The following is a 20735-nucleotide window of genomic DNA, read 5'->3' as shown; positions in this document are numbered from 1 at the left end:
CTGAGGCAGACAGCTCCTATTAGCTGGCAGAATAACATTTCCCTTTGTGCCTTCTTGAAGACTTGAAAATTATATACTATCACAGAGTTTTGAGTACTATTTTAAGTAACCAAGGTACTGACAACTTCTTCCAGCCTGTCAGCATTCATATCTCCCCCGGTATATAATATTCCATGACACCCCAAGGGCTGCCAGATGTTGAATTTAACCTTCTGATTTGCCCCAGCTCAGAAAGTGAATTGTCCATGGTTCTAAACTAATCAGATAATCTATTTCTGACAATTTATAGACCGTGGCTTATATATTGGTAGCCTATTAAGGGCATTGCAAAGCATAGAGAAGAAAACACCTGTGTCTAATGGTTGCCACGGGGAGCATCGAGTTACGGCACCATGTCCAGCATGGAGAACTAGTAATTGTGGGTTATGTTCCATTCTTTATGTGGCATATTTGTTTTCTGTGAATAGGAAATGGTTGATGGATCCAGTTCATCAAAATTATTTCCTGACTTTGTTTTATGTATTAATTTGTTCTAAAGTTGGAGACACAGATCTTCCATCTACTGTTTCACTCCCTACATGCCCTCACCAGCTTGAACTGGGCTAGGCCCACACCAGGGGCTGGAAACCCAGTCAGGAGCTTCCCTGTGGCTCTCAGGGTCTCAGTCTCTGTAGGCAACGCCAGACGTCTTCCAGAGTGCACACCAACAAGGAAGCTGGAATGGGGACTGGAGCCGGAACTCCAACCCAGACACTCTGATGTGGAATTCTGGGTGTCCCAAGTTGTGTCTTAACCGCGGTGCCAAATGCTTGCCCCTATTAGTATGGTTGATGAGCTAAATCCATAACTAGGCAGTTCCAATGACGAACAATAAATTAGTTGTAAATTGAAGGATTTACGACGTCATTAAAAGCGAAAGTACCAGGGAAAATCTGCAGGAATGGCAATGTCTGTGGTTCAGTGACCTCTGGCAAGAGCAGCTTTGTTGGTTTAGTACAGGGTCATCTGGATTCAGATCCAGAGATTCTTTTAAATCCCGTGTGATATATTCTTAGGGATCAAGAGTTCTTTGAAAAAAAAATACTTTTTTTATATTGATGATAACATTTAAAAATTATTTTATTCTTTATAGAATTAAATATTTTCTTTTGCAATAATAATTTTTATTGAAGTTTTTTTCCACCTAGGACTTTTTCAACTCTGAAAACAGCTGCTTAGACACCATTATAGACATTTATTCCTTTAGGCATTTTGGGGACACATTTGTTTATATGATTCTGAAGTTTTAGAAAGGATAGCATTATATAGTAGTACTCGCACTAATAAAACATGATGTTAGACTTGACTTCACCATAAAACCATGGTTTTCTACTTTCTTGGAATCAAACTAAATCAAATGTGTTTAAAAATGAAAAGCCATAGATCATCTAAGGATACTTCAGAGAAAATTGCATTTCATTTGAAAAGTGTTAAAATATTAAAAGCAAGTGTTTTACTAGAATGCTGAAATGCACAGATGGTAAAGACGTAAAGTTCTGTTCATTTTATAATCGGCATTTCCATCAGAACTTTTTTTGTTTTACTGGAAAATGGTGCCTCGACTTTGCTTTTTCTGCCTGTCTTTTTCTGGTTTTGTTAGTGGATAAAATCACCCTTCTTTCTGATCCTTTGCTGCCCATAGGCACCCCAGTTGTGAGTGTCCTTGAATTGGAAGTGCCTCTGCACACAAGAAGAGCAGCTCATCGGGGAGGTCAGAGCAGGGTGAGAGCCACCGGCAGCATGTTCTGCACAAAGCTCAAGGACCTCAAGATCACAGCGGAGTGCCCGTTCTCCCTCCTGGCGCCAGGCCAGGCTCCCAGGGAGCCGGCCGAGGAGGCGGCAGGGAGCTCAGAGAGCTGCGAAGCGACTCTGCCCGTCTGCCAGGACGTTCCCGAGAAGAACGCACAAGCAGGGCTGCCTCAGAGAAAGACCAGTCGGAGCCGAGTCTACCTTCACACTTTGGCCGAGAGCATTTGTAAACTGATTTTCCCAGAGGTGAGTGCTTACCCACAGAGCTCTTAATGGTATTTTGAAATTGTGAAAAACAAAAAACAGTTTTCCAAGCAAAAGCTTAGAAATTGTTACCTTTCCTCTTTTGAGGCTATAGTAAGTGTAGTCTTTCCTTGAAACTTGAAAAAACATTCTTTTATGACAGCCATGTTCTTAAATCGAGTTTAATCTTAAGATGCTTAATATCTGGCATTGTTTTTGAAAGGATCTTCTACTCCTACAGCTGCTTAACCCCTCACAGCTATAACATGGAAATGGTAACAGTGCCATTTCCTGGAGCTTTAATGACTGTTAAGCAAAGTCACCCATGGCTCTTGCCATGCTCAGTAGTTGATGGCTATTATTTTAAAATTAAATTCCTGAGGCCAGTATTGTGCCACAGTGGGTTAGTGATACTAACATCTCATATCAGGGCACTGGTTCAGTACTGGCTGCTTTGCTTCCAGACTGGCTCCCTGCTAAAGTGCCTGGGAAGACAATGGAAAATGACCCAACTGTTTGGGCCCCTGCCATCCAGGTGGGAGACTAGGATGGAGTTCCAGGCTCCTGACTTCAGTCTGGCCCAGCCCTGGCTGTTGCAACAGTTTTGGGGATAGGCCAGCAGAAGATCTCTTCTCTCCACTTCCTCCCAGCCACCCCATGTTTGTGTGTGTGTGTTTGTGTTTGTATTTCCCTCTCTCTCTTGCTCTGCAACAGAATAATTTATTGAAGAATAATTTATTTGCTGCTGAGTTTTCCTCTTTTGGTTTCAAAGACCATCATAATGTTGTCTGCCAATTTGCGGAGGACAAAATCTCCACTTTGCTGGTGACTCTGAGTCTCAAATTCTGTGCTGTCTTGACCTGCTACCATGGGTCTGAGTCATGAGCCTTTGTCAAGTGGGATGGTGATAGTGGAAGAGTTGGGCAGCTTCCATGTTTTTCCAAAATCCTATCATTACCATTTTAACTTTATTATTATGTTCTATAAATTTTGAATTCCTACAGAAGGAGTCGTGGGCATGTCGGAATCTCTTTTGAAACTCTTCTGGTTCATTTGGTGATGTTCCAAAAGGCCCATTCTCTGGTAAAAATATTTATAACATTCGGATTCACTTGATGATGTCCCAACAGGCTTCTCTCTTTTTCATTCTTTTTCCTTTGTACTCTTCTGACTTGATAATTTCAAACTCAAACCTGTCTTTTGAGTTCGCTGATTTTTCTGTCTGCTCAAGTATTTCTCTAATTGTTTAATAATTTTTTCATTTCAGTGACTATATTCTTGCACTATAAAATTTGACTGGTTCCTTTTCTGTGCCTTCCATTCCATTGATGATATTCTCATTTTGTTCATGTATCGTTTTCCTGACTTTCTTAAATTGTCTGTTGTGTAGTCTTGTAGCTCACTAAGTTTCCTTAAGATTATTATTTTGAATTACTTGCTGGTCAGTTCTTAGCTCTCTATTTCTTTAGGAAATCTGTTTGGTTCCTTTGGTTGTGTCACATTTCCCTGATTTTCATGTGTCTCATAGCTTTGGTGTCTACACAGCTGAAGAAATGGCCATTCCTCCAGTGTTTATGGACTGGCTTTGACAAGGAAATCCCTCACCACTTAGCCCAGCTAAAGATTCTTGGAACCACTCAAACCTTTTCTGTTTCTATGCATGTTCCATCCCTCTTGCTTGCTCTTTGCTAGGGGAGAAGTTATAGAATTATGTGACTTCTCTCAATCTGGAAGAGATATTCAGGCCACTGTAAACTTCCGCTTTTTAGTCCCTAAAGAAATATAATGAAGGGCCACAAGGGATACCTTTTTCCTCATTTAGTGTAACTTGGTTGTTTGTTCATGGGTTCATAAGAATAATCTATGGGGGCCAGCTTGAGTCCTGCTGCTCCACTTCTGATCCAGCTCCCTTTTAATGTGCCTGGGAAAGAAGTGGAGGATGGTCCAAATCCTTGAGCCCCTGCACCCACGTGGGAGAAACTCCTGGCTCTTGTCTTCAGACTAGCCCAGCTCTGGCCATTGCAGCCATTTGGGGGTGAACTGGTGGATGGAAGATCTTACTCTCTCTGTCTCTTCCTCTGTCTCTCTGTAAGAATGCCTTCCAAATATATAACAAATAAATATATAAAAAATAATCTTTAAGATTTGCCACATTGTCATGTAGCAGGGAAAGAAAGACTATGGAAATTCTTGAAGGTGAAAACATACATTTGACGTTAACTACTGGGACTCCTCTCCAACTGAGACCATCTCTGCTCTGATAACAAATGTCTCAGTGTTGAATATATTTGAACCATATAATAGTTGATCTACATGAATTCATCCATTGTTAAACATATGCCTATCTTTGAAAAATACCTTTCTTTACACAGATTCTTTTTTTGTGTTGACAGATTCAATTCTTAGCCTACTGATTACTTTCAGTGTTTTCAATAATTCAAAGAAAGAGACTCAAAATAGTATTTGACAGAATCATAAGTCTTATTTTAGATAATCAGATTTAATTGTACAATTAGGTATTTGTAAGGTCATGGCAAGTATCCGAGTTCCTCATCTGTAGCAAATTAGAATGGAAGATATCATTCTGAGTCAGTTGAATATTTGAGTTTTAAAAGGTCTTACTGATCATCTAATAGAAACTTTCTATTTCTGTGTGAAGAAATTGAGGTACATGAAGTTATTTCATTTGTTTGAGTAAAAGGCATAACTGAAGTGATGGAAAACTGCATATTATTCATTGTTCATTTTTTCAATGATATTTGCTCATTTATGTGGATATTTCTATTTCTTAAAGACACCATGATTGAAGCTTGTAATGAAGTATAAGCAACTCCATTGGCAGATAAGAACATGCTATTGAAATGAACCAATTAAATTGGATCTGCATATGTAAATGGCACTCCCACAAACAAAAGACCTCCTGAGACTAAGTGGATCTGAAGAGAATCATGAGATTACAGATGTGTTCCAGAATATTGAGTTGAAGAGAGGAAAAAAGGAAATAATATTGTAATTTGTCCTTTTGAATTAATATTTCACTGGTCTAAAAATATTAAAAACTATATAAAAGTTAAGAATCAGCTGAAATAATTACTTATCCATATACCATACCAATGAAATTTTGCCCATCAAAATCCATAGTGTACACAGCAGTGCTGCTTCAAGTAGCAGTTAATCCTCAAGTATTCTCATGTGTATGTATATAAAGCAAGTACATTTTAGAACAGTAAATACATAGCTGGCCTTCATTGAGCTGAAAGACCATTGTTCAGTAAACAAATTTGAAAGTAACAGCTTATTTTAGGGACAGGTATCTTCACTGTGACTCATTTAACCTATTGAGATCTAAGGATTGTACATATAAATGAACCTCATTCCTCCAAACTATAAAGGGAAGCTTTTCCAAAGATAAAGAAGTCTGAGTGCTGGACAACTAAAACCCATGCTAAATACTGCTACACAATATTCATGAGTGTAGAATTGCAGTGAGTGAATGAATTTTGAAGATATCATCCTAATCTGACATAGTAAACTCAAATCCAGTATGTAGTATTGCTAGGCTATGTTACAAGGCCCTCACATTGGCTCTGTGTGACAGCTGTCACTTAGAGTTGAGTCCTGCCCATGATGTTATTACAGACTCCTGTATTTCAGGGTCTGGACTCTGGTATGTCACAGGAAATTCAGCCATGGAGGAAGCAACTATATATGCCATGAACCTTTACCAATAAATGTTTTACCTGGAAAAGTTACATATTTTGCCCTTCATGGGTTTTGTTTTGAATTTGTGATGATTGTCCAGATGAGAAATGCTATAAGATGAAGGTAGATTGCCACAAAGTTTAAATTTAAATTTAAGTTTAAACTTTAAATTGCCATTTAAAATTTATTTAATCACCAAAGTATGCTACTAAATGCTTGTATAGAACTTTTTATATAACATTTCTTTGGCACGTTTTTGTTATTCAAAGTGGAAAACTAGGAATACATGTGTTCCACTAACGTCAGCAATGGGCAGAGGGACTGTTTCTTCCACTTTCTAACATTGATAGCACATGTGTTAGGAGGAAAGGACCAGCAAAAGGCGTTATTAGAGACAGTGTGGTCATGACAGATCAGGAAGGATCTTTACTGAAACGGATTTAAAAATGTGCCTTGATGCATAGAAGCTCACATACATATATGCAAGTTTGCAAAACAGCAATCTAAAATTATGAAACTAATAAAAGTAAAATATAAATGTTTGGTGAGGATTACTAGTTAAAATACAAGTTAAGGTAAACAGAAGACTCATTTCAGGGGCCAGCCTCCACCTGCAGTGCCAACATCCCATATGGATGCCAGTTCAAGTTCCAGCTGCTCCATTTTCTGATCCAGCTCCCTGCTTATGTGCCTGGGAAAGCAGTGGAAGATGGTCCAAGTCCTTGGGCCCCTGCACCTACATGGGAGACCCAGAAGAAGCTTCTGGTTTCTGGCTTTGGCCTAGTCCAGCCCAAGCTGTTGTGACCATTTGAGAAGTGAACCAGTGGATGGAAGATTCTCTCTCTCTCTCTCTCCCCACTTCTCTTTCTGTATTTCTGCTTTTCAAATAAATGAATAAATTTCTTTTTTGACAGGCAGAGTGGACAGTTAGAGAGAGAGAGACAGAGAGAAAGGTCTTGCTTTTGCCGTTGGTTCACTCTCCAATGGCCGCCGCGGCCGGCATGCTGCGGCCAGCGCACCGCGCTGATCTGATGGCAGGAGCCAGGTACTTCTCCTGGTCTCCCATGGGGTGCAGGGCCCAAGGACCTGGGCCATCCTCCACTGCACTCCCTGGCCACAGCAGAGAGCTGGCCTGGAAGAGGGGCAACCGGGACAGAATCCGGCGCCCCGACCGGGACTAGAACCCGGTGTGCCGGCGCTGCAAGGCAGAGGATTAGCCTAGTGAGCCGCGGCGCCAGCCCAATAAATATTTTTAAAAGGTTCATTTCAAATAAAATGACCAACAGACTTTGATGACGGATTGGATTTAAGGGATTTTACAAAAAGGTAGAGAGAGATGATTCTGGAGTTTTCTAGACTAGAAGTGTGAACCATAATTGTGAATGTGTAGTTGAGGGCAGAGAACCAGCCGTGTGGCTGGGTGTAGAGTTCGTGAAAGGAATGGCCTTGAGCTGTCCTGAGATGGGGACATTTGGAGGGCATCCAGAAAGGTCTCCTGACCTGCAGAAGTGATGGCTGCAGCTTTCTGTGTCACGGAATACCTGGGAAAGCAGCCTGCAGTCTTCTGTCTGGAATCAGACTCTGACAGTTTTGTGGCTGTCGGCAAGAGGCTCCCAGAGGCAAGGTCTGCAGGCTACAACACGAATCCAAACAGACTCCTCGGGCCACATTGCTGCTTCCCAAGTTTGAAAACACCCAGTCTGTTCCAGGCTCAGAGTGTAAATTCATTGCCCTTGTTGTTCAAGTAATTGACCATGTTCTCAGAAAGAACCTGCAGGAAAACTTCTTAAAATGCCTTTCTTCTGGTAAATCATTATTTAGGGGATGTTTAAAGCATGTCTTTTCCATTTTCAGTTTGAACGACTGAACCTTGCACTCCAGAGAACATTGGCAAAGCATAAAATCAAAGAAAACAGGTAAGTCAAACCATTTGGTATGAACTTCCCATTATAATTACCAGTACTGTTCCTGGCAGCCAACCTGCACTGAGCATGTCAACCTTAATGGATTGACTGTGGAACACCAAAAACCAGGCTAGGGAGTTTAATGCTATTAATCTGAAAGTAAGTGCATTTAGTTTTCACATTTTGATGGATGAAACTTCAGCTTATGTCAAATTTTTAGGGTTTTATAGCTATACAGAAAAAGGCAGAGCTGGGATTCGAGCCCATGATTTTAACCATGCTACCATATATGCCTACCTTTAACAAGGACTCATAAGGCCTACGCTTCCATCCTAAGGGATAATTTCTAAAATGTTTACCAACAGATAAGGCATGGATACCAAATAATCAAAAGAGACTCCTTGTCTGGAGGATACTGTCAGAGGTCCAGCAGGGTCTCAGTGGACATGCTTCCCTGCCCCCAGCGCGTGTGTGCACACACATACACACACAGACACACACATACACCTCACATGCTAAACCTGTAGCGTCAGGAGCATGTGGAAGTTTGATGGGAAGGGGGCTTTGGGGCTAGGGACAGCAGCTTGTCATTCATCCTTAGGGAAGTGTTTCGTTATTCTCATAACTAGTTTTGTTGTATTGGTGAATATCAGCCCTATTTATTCTTGTTTTTTCTTGTATCCTGCCTGCAATTTTTCTTAAAAAGATTCTGAAGAGACAATGCAAGGTGACATTTTAAAATATCTGATTAAAAGTTAATTTTTTTCAAATATAATGTGACACATTCACTGCTGGTAGATAACGTAATTTGCTCTGTTAGTTGTTTTGAAAAATTTATTCTGGCCAGCATTGTAGATTCAGCTGCTGCTTGCAACTCTGATATCCCACATCTGAGAGCCAGCACCAGTCCTGGCTGCTCCACTTCTGTTCCAGCTTCCTTCTAATGCACCCGGAAAAACAACAAACCCAAATTTTTGTGTTCCTCACTGCTGGCTAAGGTCCCAGACCAGCCTTGGCTATCATCTCTCTCTCTCTCTCTCTCTCTCTCTCTCTCTCCCCCTCCCTCTCTCCCCCTCTCTCTGTAATTCTGTCACTGTGCCTTTCAAACAAACAAATCTTTCAAAAAAATTTTACTGGAGAGTCAGAGAGACAAAAAGAGTGACAGAAAGAGATCCCACTTAATGCAACATTCCCTGAATATCTGCAGTGGCTGGAGCTGGGCCAAGCCAAAGCCAGGAGGTGGGAAGTCAATCCATAGGGGTGTCAGGAACTCAACTACTTCAACCATCACCTACTCTGTCCTTGGGTCTGTATTGGCCAAAAGCTTAAACCTGGAACCAGTGCTAGCAATTGAACCCAGGCACTCTACTATAGTAATATGAAATATTTTTTCTTTATTAAATGTATTTACCTCTTCGAAAGGCAGAGTGACACAGAGAGAGGGAGATACACACACACACAGAGCTATCTTGCATCTACTGGTTTGCTCCGAGAATAATCACAACAGCCTAGGCTGGGCCAAGTTGAAGCTAGGAGCCCTGAATTCCATCCAGGCCTCCCGCATGGATGGTAGGGGCCCAAATGCCTGGGCCATCCTTCCATACTTTCCCAGGTGCATTAGCAGGGAACTAAAGGAAGTGGAGCATCTGGGACTTGAGCTGTTGCCTATATGAGATGCTGGCCTGCAAGGTAGCAGCTTAACCCACTCAGCCACAGTGCTGGCCCCAGGATAGAATCCTTAATAAAGTCTTACCCACCAGGCCAAATGCTCACCACTAGCCCTGTTTTTCAGTCCCTGAAATATCAAAAAGTATTTAATTTGTAAATCATATATAAGAAGTCTTCAAAAAGTTCATGAAATTGCATATCATGAAAAAACCAATCATGTTTCATTTTCTTGTACCAGAATAAATTTATCACTTAATGCTATTTTCCTGCAAACTTCAAATTTGTAGAACTGAATGTTAAAGTTTGATTGAATACCATTGTGAGAGATATTTCATAACTTCATTCATCCATCTCCTACCCATGAGTGGATAATCTGTTCTGTGGATTATGTGTGATTAGTTCTCCCTGCTGACTAACTGTTCTCAGACTGCAGGCAGCAGGACCAAGCCAAGACAGGGGTCACGGACTATCCAGAAGAAGAGAGTGTGAATCTGTGTGTCTGACAGAAGCGCTGTTTACATGAGTGATGTGAAACGCATTCCAGAAGCCTCTGACCTTAATTTTCAGTCAAGCTGATAAGATAGCCACAGCTCATCCTCGCTGTGCTACTGCGTCTGTCTCCTCAAGTCCTTGGCTGCCAGTTGACTCAAAATTAATTCTCAGGGTTTTGTGTTCTAAAATGTTCCTGCGGTTACATGCAGATATTCAGAATATGTTCCCAGCAGTGTAGCTCCTTTAAAACATCTCCAAACTTAAACAGCAGTCATTTTATTTGTAAATCTCAAAAATATTTATACCATTTTTGATTTATTAAAGTTAATGATATTTTTAAGTTGTCCTGGTGATAATGTTCGGTTGTTGAAATAAGCTTCTTGCTCATCAGACCACCTGGTGCTCTGTTCACTGGCTCCCCTCCGCGCTGCTCTCTTTAGTTCTTGGGCATCTTCTGTCTGTTTTTGCCCCCACTTCCTTGTTGATGAGTCAGCTGCCATTTCTTCTGTTCCGCTTTTGCCAACCACTGAACACACCTTCACTCCTGCCTCTGCAGCCTAACATCTTCTGTGACTTGACAAACAAAATACCAATAATTTGAGCAGGGACTAAGCTAAGCTTAGGACTAGGGTGGCTTCTCTCCCCTTTCATTACGTGAATGAATTTTGCCGTACTCCTGACGATATCACTGAGTCAGTTGCCCAGAGAGCGTCTGGTTACATCCTGCACTTGAATGCTTAGCTGTTGAGAGAGAGAGAGACAGAGAGAAAGGACAAGCATACACAAGTGCTTTATGCTGCCTGTATTTTTTGAAGATGAGAGAAGAGAGAACCCAGTCTGAATTATGCTGTATAATGTGTGGACCTGCTAAGCATGGCTCACGTCTCATTTCACAAGTTCTGGGCAGTGGCAGCATTAGAAAGAGTTCTCTGAAGAGATTTGCTCTCACTCTTTAAAAGAAACAGATTTAGTTTAAATAAGAAAAAGAAGCAAATCAGAAGATTGTCTAGTATAGAAAAACACATCCAGGGACTTTTTGATCTCTAAATCAAAGCTGACTAGTATATCATATAGTGATGCTCAACTAACTGAGGTAAGAAAATATTTCTTCCTAATACTTTGTTCAAGCAGGATACCTCTGTGTGATGAAAGTAGTGAACTGAGAAATTTCCCTTCCTGAAAATGTTTCCTTCTAACACCTCTCAACATATATCGTGCTTTATTGAAATCCGTTTAAAATTTCAGTTGTGTGAGTGTTTATAAACTTGGCTTCTCTGAGGCCAGATTGAACCACAAATAGAACTTGGGTGTCCTTTAATATCCTTGCATGGCTTGGCAAATTTGATCTTAATCAGTCACCGCTATCAGAAATCATCAAAACAACAACTAGATAAATATGAATCAACAAGTTGTCCAGTTTAAAATCCTGAACTTTCTATCAACTAAAATAATGGATGCTATTATGTTATCAACTTCTAAACAAACACAGCAGTTGATTAAAGGATAGATTTCTTTTCTTTGTTTTTTAATACAAAAGATAAATATTTAATGTAATTATGCCTGAGCAATAATTATGTAAGAGAGTATTTCTAACAGTTTACGAAAAAAATGAAATTGAAATGTAATATTTTCCTGGTGCAAAAATTCTTGAAATCCATGCATTGTGGTTTAATAATACTCATTTTCACAAGCTTTTTGAAAACTTAGTAAATTTAATTTTTTCACCAAAATAAACTTAGCTTTTAATTCTGCTTTCCATGAAATATTTGAAGTTCCCTCATAGAGATTTAAACTCAAAAGCAAATACTTATATTTTCTTTAAGGGACAAAATGGTGATATTTAAAAGGCACACCCATCTGTTTGTAGATTTTCCTTGTTTCTTGGGTTATCAGAAAACCCCTGGGCTAATTTATTTACAGCTTTGTCTTGATCACTGCAATTCTTCCTAGTTCCTTGCCTGTATGGGTACTCTTTGGCTTTAGTCTACATAAAGATAACTCAAAGACAAATATGCATCATTAATAACAATGAAACACTCCATATTATGTGTGTTTTGGGGTTTTCCAACATTGCCTTGGGTTGTACATGTCATTGCTCCTTTCCCTTAAAATTTATAGTCAACATTTACCTCTTCAGAAAAAGTAATTCAAATTATTTTCAGTTATCATTTCTGCATGTTATAACTTGAAACTTTATCACTCATCTGTCCATTTTAATTAAAGATGTCCAAATAATTCCAGGAAGTCTTTGGAAAGAGACGACTTTGAAAAAATAATTGCTGACCAAGCAACTGTAGCAGGTAATAGAATTGTTTAAGGATATGTGTATGCAATTAGGAAGTACATCCTATTCTTATAGAACCAGTGTTTTCTCCAAGAATGTTCTCTATATTTGTTGGTCATGGTAATGTGAAGAGTAACTGTTTCATACTATACATTTTTGTTTGTTGTAAAATATTTCCTCTTTTTATGTTAATGTTGAGATATAGAGAAGATTGGGAAGGAAGCTGACTCACCAGCTTTTATCTTGAACCTAACTAAATACGCTTCATTTATGCATGAAAAACTCTACTTTGCAAAATAAAATAATGTTCTCTTAAAAGTTGATAGCAGTCATGGGAAAAGAGGTTGACAGTGTTCTCACATTAACAATTAGTTTAGGGGAGAGGCCAGCGCTGTGGTGCAGTGAGTTAATCCTCTGCCTGCGGCCCTGGCATCCCATATGGTCGCCAATTCTGGGCCCAGCTGCCCTCTTTTGATCCATGGCTGGCTTGGGAAAGCAGTAGATGATGGCCCATGTCCTTGGGTCCTTGCACCTGCATGGGAGACCCGGAGGAAGCTCCTGGCTCCTGGCTTCAGATCAGTGCAGCTCCCACCATTGCAGCCATTTCGGGAGTGAACCAGCAGATGGAAGACCTTTCTCTCTGTTTCTCACTCTCATTGTCTATAAATCTACCTCTCAAATAAATAATAATAATAATTAGTTTAGGGGCCAAAATAATCAATGAGTGACTTTGTTCGAAGTTGTAATGCTTAGACTGTGAAGACAAAGTTCTAAAAGAAGCTGTAAATAATATATTCCAAGCAAATATCCATTAAAGTGTCATTGAACAATAAGAATACTGTTCTTATCAGAAAAAAAAATTGAAAATCTCTCTAGCAATCAATGATTTTGAATTAATTCCCAGATACGGTGCTGATGTTACTGGAGGCCTTGTGAGGTAGAGAGTCTGGCTATTTGTGAAGTTGGACTGTTTTCTGTTGTTAACAGAAATATAGCAGAACTTTTTCTAAAATCGACTTAAACTTGGAATAATAGTTCTGTTATAGTCAAGTGTAAGGTCATTTTAAAAAATTGCCGATTTGGGACTTTCACTCATATTTAGCAGAATTTTATAAGCTAACTATGTAAATAGCTTGAATGCAGGTGTTTCATTTGGGACTCTTATCAGATATAAAGGAAACTAAATCAACAGCTGAAACAATGCAGAAAGTAAGACTAACAGTATAGTGCTCTCAAGTTTCATGTTGGATATCATATCAAAATGCTTTATATGCTTAGCAAAATGTGTGTGTGCTTTCAGGAGTGCCGGTGGAGGTCATCAAAGAATCCGTCGGTGAAGAGCATTTCAAGATATGCTACGAGGAAGACGAACACATCCTCGGCGTGGTTGGCGGCACCCTGAAAGATTTTCTCAACAGCTTCAGTACCCTGCTGAAGCAGAGCAGCCACTGCCAAGAAGCGGAGAAGAGGGGAAGGCTGGAGGACGCCTCCATCCTGTGCCTGGATAAGGACCCAGACTTCCTGAACGTTTATTATTTCTTCCCAAAGAGAACCACGTCCCTGATTCTGCCTGGCATCATCAAGGCAGCTGCTCACATATTGTACGAAAGCGAAGTGGAGGTGTCCTTACTGCCTCCCTGCTTCCGAAATGATTGCACCGAGTTTGTCAATCAGCCCTACTTGCTATACTCCGTCCATGTGAAAAGTGCCAGGCCATCCCTGTCCCCAGGCAAGCCCCAGTCCTCGCTGGTCATCCCTGCGTCGCTCTTCTGCAAGACGTTTCCGTTCCATTTCATGTTTGACAAAGATATGACCATTCTACAGTTTGGCAACGGCATCAGAAGGCTGATGAGCAGGAGAGACTTTCAAGGAAAGCCTCGTTTTGAAGAATATTTCGAAGTTCTCTCTCCAAAAATCAACCAGTCATTCAGCGGGATCATGACTATGTTGAATATGCAATTCGTTGTACGAGTGAGGCGATGGGACAATTCGGTAAAGAAGTCCTCAAGGGTAAGGAAAACAGGATACCATCTGAGTATGAAGTAAACTCCCACCTATGTGAGGATTAGAAACCAGAAAGTGAAAAAAATGGAAGAGAAGTCTTCACAGAGTTCATGGAAAATGTGTACTCTGAAAACAACTGTGCATAGATTTCAGAACTTTTTGCACCAACATAAGCAACTTCTAATTCCATTTTCCATGAACTTTTTGAAGCATCACTTCAAAAGCTTCGATAAAAACATTTGTGCTTTGAAATCACTCCAGACCAACTTGAAAGCTGAAAGAAGCTTTAAAAAGTTCCTTTCACATTCAATTGTTTGCTAACTTGATCTGTCACTTCACAAGTGTTTGCCGAATGCAGTCTGACTTTTTAAAAACTAATTTTAAGGCTGGCAGAATCTAAAACAAAATCTGTTCTGCATTCGTTTGCTTACTTCTGTGATTCATTTTGATATAAGTATTTCTTGAAAATATTTCACCTTCTAAAACCCATTGATGTATTTTGTAATTAAATGAGATAAATGTTTATGTAAAATGCATTCTCAAATATCAGATAGCTGGCTTAATTTTTTTTATTTTTTAGCTGGCTTAATTTGAATAATAATAGCATTGTTTCATAATGAGCAAACAAAAGCTACTGGCTTCTTATAGGAGGCAGCTAAATGGGTTTTTAGTCAGTATTCATGGGCTTAGAAATTATGTAATTTGTATGATTAATTCTTACAGAATGTGGAGGAAGACTTGTGTTTTCATCTCAGTGAACTTTAGTGATTATTTAGTCTCAGGAAGGAAAGTTGGTTAACTCCTAGTTGGTAGTGCAAGCAAAGCTGAGAGGCTTCAGACGCGTGTCACCCTAGCAGAAGTACTGTTTGTTACCCCAGAGGAAAACAACTTCATTATTGTATTGTAAAAATAATATTATCTCTATTTTTTAAAAAAATGGATACTACTTAAAGATGTCATTGTAGCAAAAAGTCAAAAATATTATATATGTCTTTGTTTAAAACAAAATAATACTATTCACAGCTTCTTTTTTTATAACCTGTTGCAATCTTATTTTGAAGATTTGCTTTTAATTGTTTATTTGAAAGGCAGATTATCTGAGAGAGGGAGAGAGAGAAGAGAGAGATACGGTGACCTTCTGCCCACTGATTTACAATAACTGGGGCTGGGCAAGGCAGAAGCCAGGAGCAAGGACTCCACCCGGGTCTCCCACACGGGTGACAGGGGCCCAGATACTTGGGCCATCTTCCACTGCCTTAGGCATATTAGCAGGAAGCTGGACTAGAAGTAGAGCAGTCGGGATGCATACCTGTGTTCTGATATGGGATGCCAGCATTATAAACAGCAGTTTAACCTGCCATGCCACAACGCTGACCCCTCACAGCTTCTTTTATCTCTAAATAATATATTTCGGGCATCCTTTCACATCATTTGATAGAGATTTATTTCACTTTTTTGGGGAATGGTGATATTCCGTTGTATAGTTGTGCCCTACTTGATTTAACCAGTTCCCTATTCCCAGACATTTGATAGCTGTTGACTTGCTGCTACAATGAACATCCATGGCTGTGTTTGCCCATACACATACAGATAAATCTTGTTGTGGTCCAGGATGATTACTTTAGCCCCACTTTCCCCAAGAGCTCCTGGATACAATTCTTTCTGCTGGTTTATTCTTTTGTTTGTATTGTGGAAGGCAGAGTTAGGTGCAAAGTTGAAACAGGAAGGTAGCTGCTTCTATGAGATCCAGTTACCTCCTCTGCAGTCTGGAAAAATTACTTCCAAATCAATAGCTTGGGGGTGGGGGCTACTCCCGACAGAAAAAAGCAGTGTTAGAACAAATATCATACCTTTGGAGGCTCGTTAACCCCCATACCTGCCAAATGCAATAAGTAGCTCATGGGAGAAGAGAAGAGAAGCCTTCTAAAACAGGACATCAGAAAAAAAAAAAAAACAAAGAAAGAAAAAAAGGAGGAAGGAAACAAAGAAGGGAGAAAGGGAGGGAGGGAGAGGGAAGAGGAAGGAAGACGGGCCGGCGCCGCGGCTCACTAGGCTAATCCTCCGCCTAGCGGCGCCGGCACACCGGGTTCTAGTCCCGGTCGGGGCGCCGGATTCTGTCCCGGTTGCCCCTCTTCCAGGCCAGCCCTCTGCTGTGGCCCGGGAGTGCAGTGGAGGATAGCCCAGGTGCTTGGGCCCTGCACCCCATGGGAGACCAGGAAAAGCACCTGGCTCCTGGTTCCTGCCATCGGATCAGCGTGGTGCGCCGGCCGCAGCGCGCCGGCCGCGGCGGCCATTGGAGGGTGAACCAACGGCAAAAGGAAGACCTTTCTCTCTGTCTCTCTCTCTCACTGTCCACTCTGCCTGTCAAAAAAAAAAAAAAAAGAGGAAGGAAGACTATACTTCATAAATACCAAATTATACACAAAATATAACTCCAGATTGAGCAGAAGAGAATATCCAAAGACTACAGTAGCAAAGGCATAGGCATGGCCACTTAGTTGCCTGAAGTAAGAATTTTTTGCATTGTTCACTGTGGATCATGAGGTCTACATAGAGTATACTCCAAGATGGTCTTTAGATGTCTGCTCGCGTTTTAGAACTTAGAGCAAACTGGATCTAGAATGTGTTCTTCTTTAGCATCTTTGAATAAAAAAATAGAGCGTAGATGCAAAGGGATGATCGCTGTTATCAACGTCCTCTCCTTTTGTCTCAGAAAGGTGTTGGAAACTTGAATAAACCACAACAATTGGTTCACCTTTGCTTCACAGATTATGGACCTCAAAGGCCAAATGATCTACATTGTTGAATCCAGTGCCATCTTGTTCTTGGGGTCACCCTGTGTGGACAGACTGGAAGACTTCACAGGACGAGGGCTCTACCTGTCAGACATCCCAATTCACAACGCGCTGAGGGATGTGGTCTTGATCGGGGAGCAAGCCCGAGCTCAGGATGGCCTAAAGAAGAGGCTGGGGAAGCTGAAGGCCACCCTGGAGCAAGCCCACCAAGCTCTGGAGGAGGAAAAGAAGAAGACGGTCGATCTCCTGTGCTCTATCTTTCCCTGCGAGGTTGCTCAGCAGCTCTGGCAAGGGCAAGTTGTGCAGGCCAAGAAGTTCAGCAACGTCACCATGCTGTTCTCAGATATTGTTGGGTTCACTGCCATCTGCTCCCAGTGCTCGCCGCTGCAAGTCATCACCATGCTCAACGCACTCTACACTCGCTTCGACCAGCAGTGCGGGGAGCTGGATGTCTACAAGGTAGGCGTAGAGCAGGATAGTGACGGCTTCACAGGCGAAAATCACTAGGGGAAAAGCACCCAGCCTAGAACCTGAATTATAATGCAAGTGAAAGGGCCGGCACTGGGGCTCACTAGGCTAATCCTCCGCCTGCGGCGCTGGCACCCCGGGTTCTAGTCCTGGTTGGGGCGCAGGATTCTGTCCCGGTTGCTCCTTTTCCAGTCCAGCTCTCTGCTGTGGCCCAGGAAGGCAGTGGAGGATGACCCAAGTGCTTGGGCCCAGCACCCACATGGGAGACCAGGAGGAAGCACCTGGCTCCTGGCTTCGGATCGGAACAGCGCAGGCCGTGGCAGCCATTAGGGGAGTGAACCAACAGAAGGAAGACCTTTCTCTCTGTCTCTCTCTCTCACTGTCTAACTCTGCCTGTCAAAAAAAAAAAAAAAAAAAAAAAAAAAAAAAAAGATAATGCAAGTGAAAAGCCTTTGCTGCAGGGTCATGCAAGCCACATCCTGGGAGCAGGCATTGTGTATTAATTACGTGGGTGTTCTCCAGCTAGAAATAGCTCTGACTCTGCTCAGGAACAGAGATAATTGTTCCAGGAAAGGGCTGCCACATTGTCCTCTCAAAGAATGAGCCCAGAATGGAAGGAAGAGCAGAACAGAGGCTGGGGTGGAGAGTCTGTGAAGAGATAAGAGAGGACAGTTAGTGGACCTGCCATGCCATGCCACTTCACTGTGTTGACTGATTAAGCATGACTTGCACAGGGAGACTTTATCCTTTGTATCTCTAAAAATAAACATGAAGATTATAAAAATTATCCTTAAATGGAGTAATTCAATGCAGAATTAATATGATACTTTCCATGTCCAGTTAACAGAAATCAAAATCACATCTTTGCACCTTGCCCAAGGGTAGAGGCATTTAAATAAGCTTAATCTTCAAATTGTGCCCTCTATCTTACTTTCTTCATGAACGGAACAAATGAAATAGCCTTTCTCATTTTTAAAACAAGAAAATAATAGCCACAGAGTTTATATACATGAATAATACACAGTGAGTCCCCTAATTTTTTTTTAAAGATTTATTTATTTATTTGAAAGGCAGGGTTACAGAGAGGCAAAGGGGGAGAGAGAGAGATAGAGAGAGAGGTGCTCCCCTCCACTGGTTCACTCCCCAAATGGCTGTAATTGCCAGAGCTGCACCGATCGGAAGCCAAGAGCTGGGAGCTTCTTCCAGGTCTCCCACGTGGGTGCAGGGGCCCAAGGACGTGGACCATCTTCTACTGCTTTCCCAGGCCATAGCAGAGAGCTGGATCGGAAGTGGAGCGGCCGAGACTGGAACCAGCGCCCATATGTGATGTCGGCACTGCAAGTGTCCGCTTTACCCATCACGCTACAATGCCAACCCTGAGTCCCCTAATCTTGTGCACAGGAGTGTTATGAAGGTTGTGGTAGATAACATGTGCTACTGTGCAGGCATCCGGGATTTATTAAGTGCCTGCAGCCAATGACAGGCCCCCTTCTAGGGAGTGACTGTCCCTGACATGTAACTATTATTACTAAGAGAATGAAGACATTTCAGATTCAGCCTGCTTCTTTAGAATTAAAAAATCATTTTGGGCAGATTCAAATTATTTTGCTTTGTTTTCAATATTGGCATTAAAAATAAAGTATGTTTCTCATTTGTATGGTTTGAATCATCTGCTTGATTTGCCACAGAACAATCTGGCATTCCAGAGCTTAACTCAACATGAAATAAATAAAATATTAAGGAGGAAACAAGTATTATTTATGGGAATACATAAACCCTTGCCTTCTTTCATTCTAGATGCTAGAAGTAAACCCTTCCTTTAAAAAAATTCTAACAGGAAATTCCAGACAGAGCCAGGATTCTCTTGGGAAAATAAGAGATCCATGTATAATTACAGATAAAAATAATTGGCTTCGGTTAGATTAAGTTTGATGGCCTCTTATGGAATTTACTGTATTTATTTGTAGATGTTTTTCTACCTCAAGAATATCCCCTCTTTCAGAATTGTGAAAAGGAAGTCTTTTCTTTCTTCCCCTTCGGCAAATTGCAGAAATCGTTAGCAGAAGTGGCGCACTCTTCCTTTTGGTAATTCCTCTCAAGGGTGCACGGTGGAGTTTCCACCTACACTATCAACTGTTTGGAAACTGTGATGCTTCCTATAAGGGCAGCAGCCACAGAGTTCTCGGATTAATCCAAGAGGAGCTGGTCTTGAATCACCTTCTCCCAATCCTCATTTCCACCTTCGCTCCACTTCTGATTTTGTATGAAAATATCTGGATATGGCTGAACTACCTAGCGAAGGACCTGAACCATGGGCTACATTTCACATATGTGAAAGGTCTAATCAGAGGCTGACCGGGGAGAGACGGCTTCCAGGAATAGTCATTGCTATTTATCCCAGGACCTAAGTGTGCCCGGGCTTCCTTTCATTGCATTTTCTTTCTGTCCTCCAATGTTTTGGTCATGCTTCTGTGTATTTCTGTTTTCTTTATCTGTTGTTTTGGCAAATACTTATGGCTCAGCAGTTGCAAGCATAGTTAGGCAATGGCTGCAAAGGAGGAGGTCCAGTCTCCAGAAGAGAACGGGTGGGCATGAGAGGACAAAGGATGAGGGTAGAAATGACAGTGTCAGATTTCTGTAGGACAGGAGACATGTTGCTTCCACCCAAAGAGGTGTTAATTGTTAAACAATTAGTAGCTTTCTGTGGCTCATGTCTTGGAAAGATAAAAATTTCCTGTATCAACAATAATGTTGATAATTATAGCAATACTGGTAATTTATATAGTAGTTTGCTTTCCAGTAGACTTCCAGCACTATTGTTTTTACCTCCTGGTTTGACATCTTAGGGTCTATACTCTGATACATATCCATCTAGACGATAATTGCTATGAGAACAAGAGAAGTCCTTTAGGAAAGTTGTATTTCTTTTACTTATGACTATTAATGCCTTAGTTTTACATGACACATTTTTACTACATTCCTGTGACACTTACTGAATAGTGACTTCATGTAAAGCACCATTTTGGGATTAGGTGAATATAAAATGAGTAAATGATCTCAATATTTTTAAGCAATTTATTTTAACATACAAATAAATTTCTACACAATGAGTTTCTAGAAAATACATTTCTACAAAAGCTTTTTATACAGTGACATTTAAAAAATGTAGTTAGATAATGAATCAGCAGCAAGTCTGAGAGTGGAAGCCGCTAACACGGTGTTCGCAGGATGGCCCAGACTCTGTGTGGAGTGTCCCGATGTAAGAGCTCTAATTCTAGTGAATTTTCTGAGAGGGAAAAGGAAAGGCGTTTCCAAGAGGATCTGATTTGGGCTTTTTCTCCCTAGAGCCTAAGCACTGACATTTCTGCTACATGATTCTTGAGTTCT

General features: G+C 41.1%; 1 protein-coding gene across 15 annotated transcripts in view; it reads left to right on the top strand.

Moving 5' to 3' along the window:
* The window catches only part of GUCY1A1 (guanylate cyclase 1 soluble subunit alpha 1), a 62713-nt gene that overhangs the window by 28434 nt on the left and 13544 nt on the right, over positions 1-20735 (top strand). For 8 of the 15 annotated variants that reach the window (XM_051819918.2, XM_070047359.1, XM_051819920.2 and 5 more), the window contains 5 exons: positions 1682-2034; positions 7588-7649; positions 12021-12097; positions 13382-14091; positions 16854-17339. In XM_051819918.2, coding sequence (XP_051675878.1) covers positions 1780-2034; positions 7588-7649; positions 12021-12097; positions 13382-14091; positions 16854-17339 — 1590 coding nt within the window. In that variant the 5' untranslated portion in view covers positions 1682-1779. The remainder of the gene's footprint in view (positions 1-1681; positions 2035-7587; positions 7650-12020; positions 12098-13381; positions 14092-16853; positions 17340-20735) is intronic. The other 7 variants (XM_070047360.1, XM_070047362.1, XM_051819917.2 and 4 more) reach the window with 1 other exon arrangement.

The sequence above is a fragment of the Oryctolagus cuniculus genome, chromosome 8, assembly GCF_964237555.1.
Source record: "Oryctolagus cuniculus chromosome 8, mOryCun1.1, whole genome shotgun sequence".
Classification (NCBI taxonomy): Eukaryota; Metazoa; Chordata; class Mammalia; order Lagomorpha; family Leporidae; genus Oryctolagus; species Oryctolagus cuniculus.
This window is presented reverse-complemented; position numbering and strand designations above follow the sequence as displayed.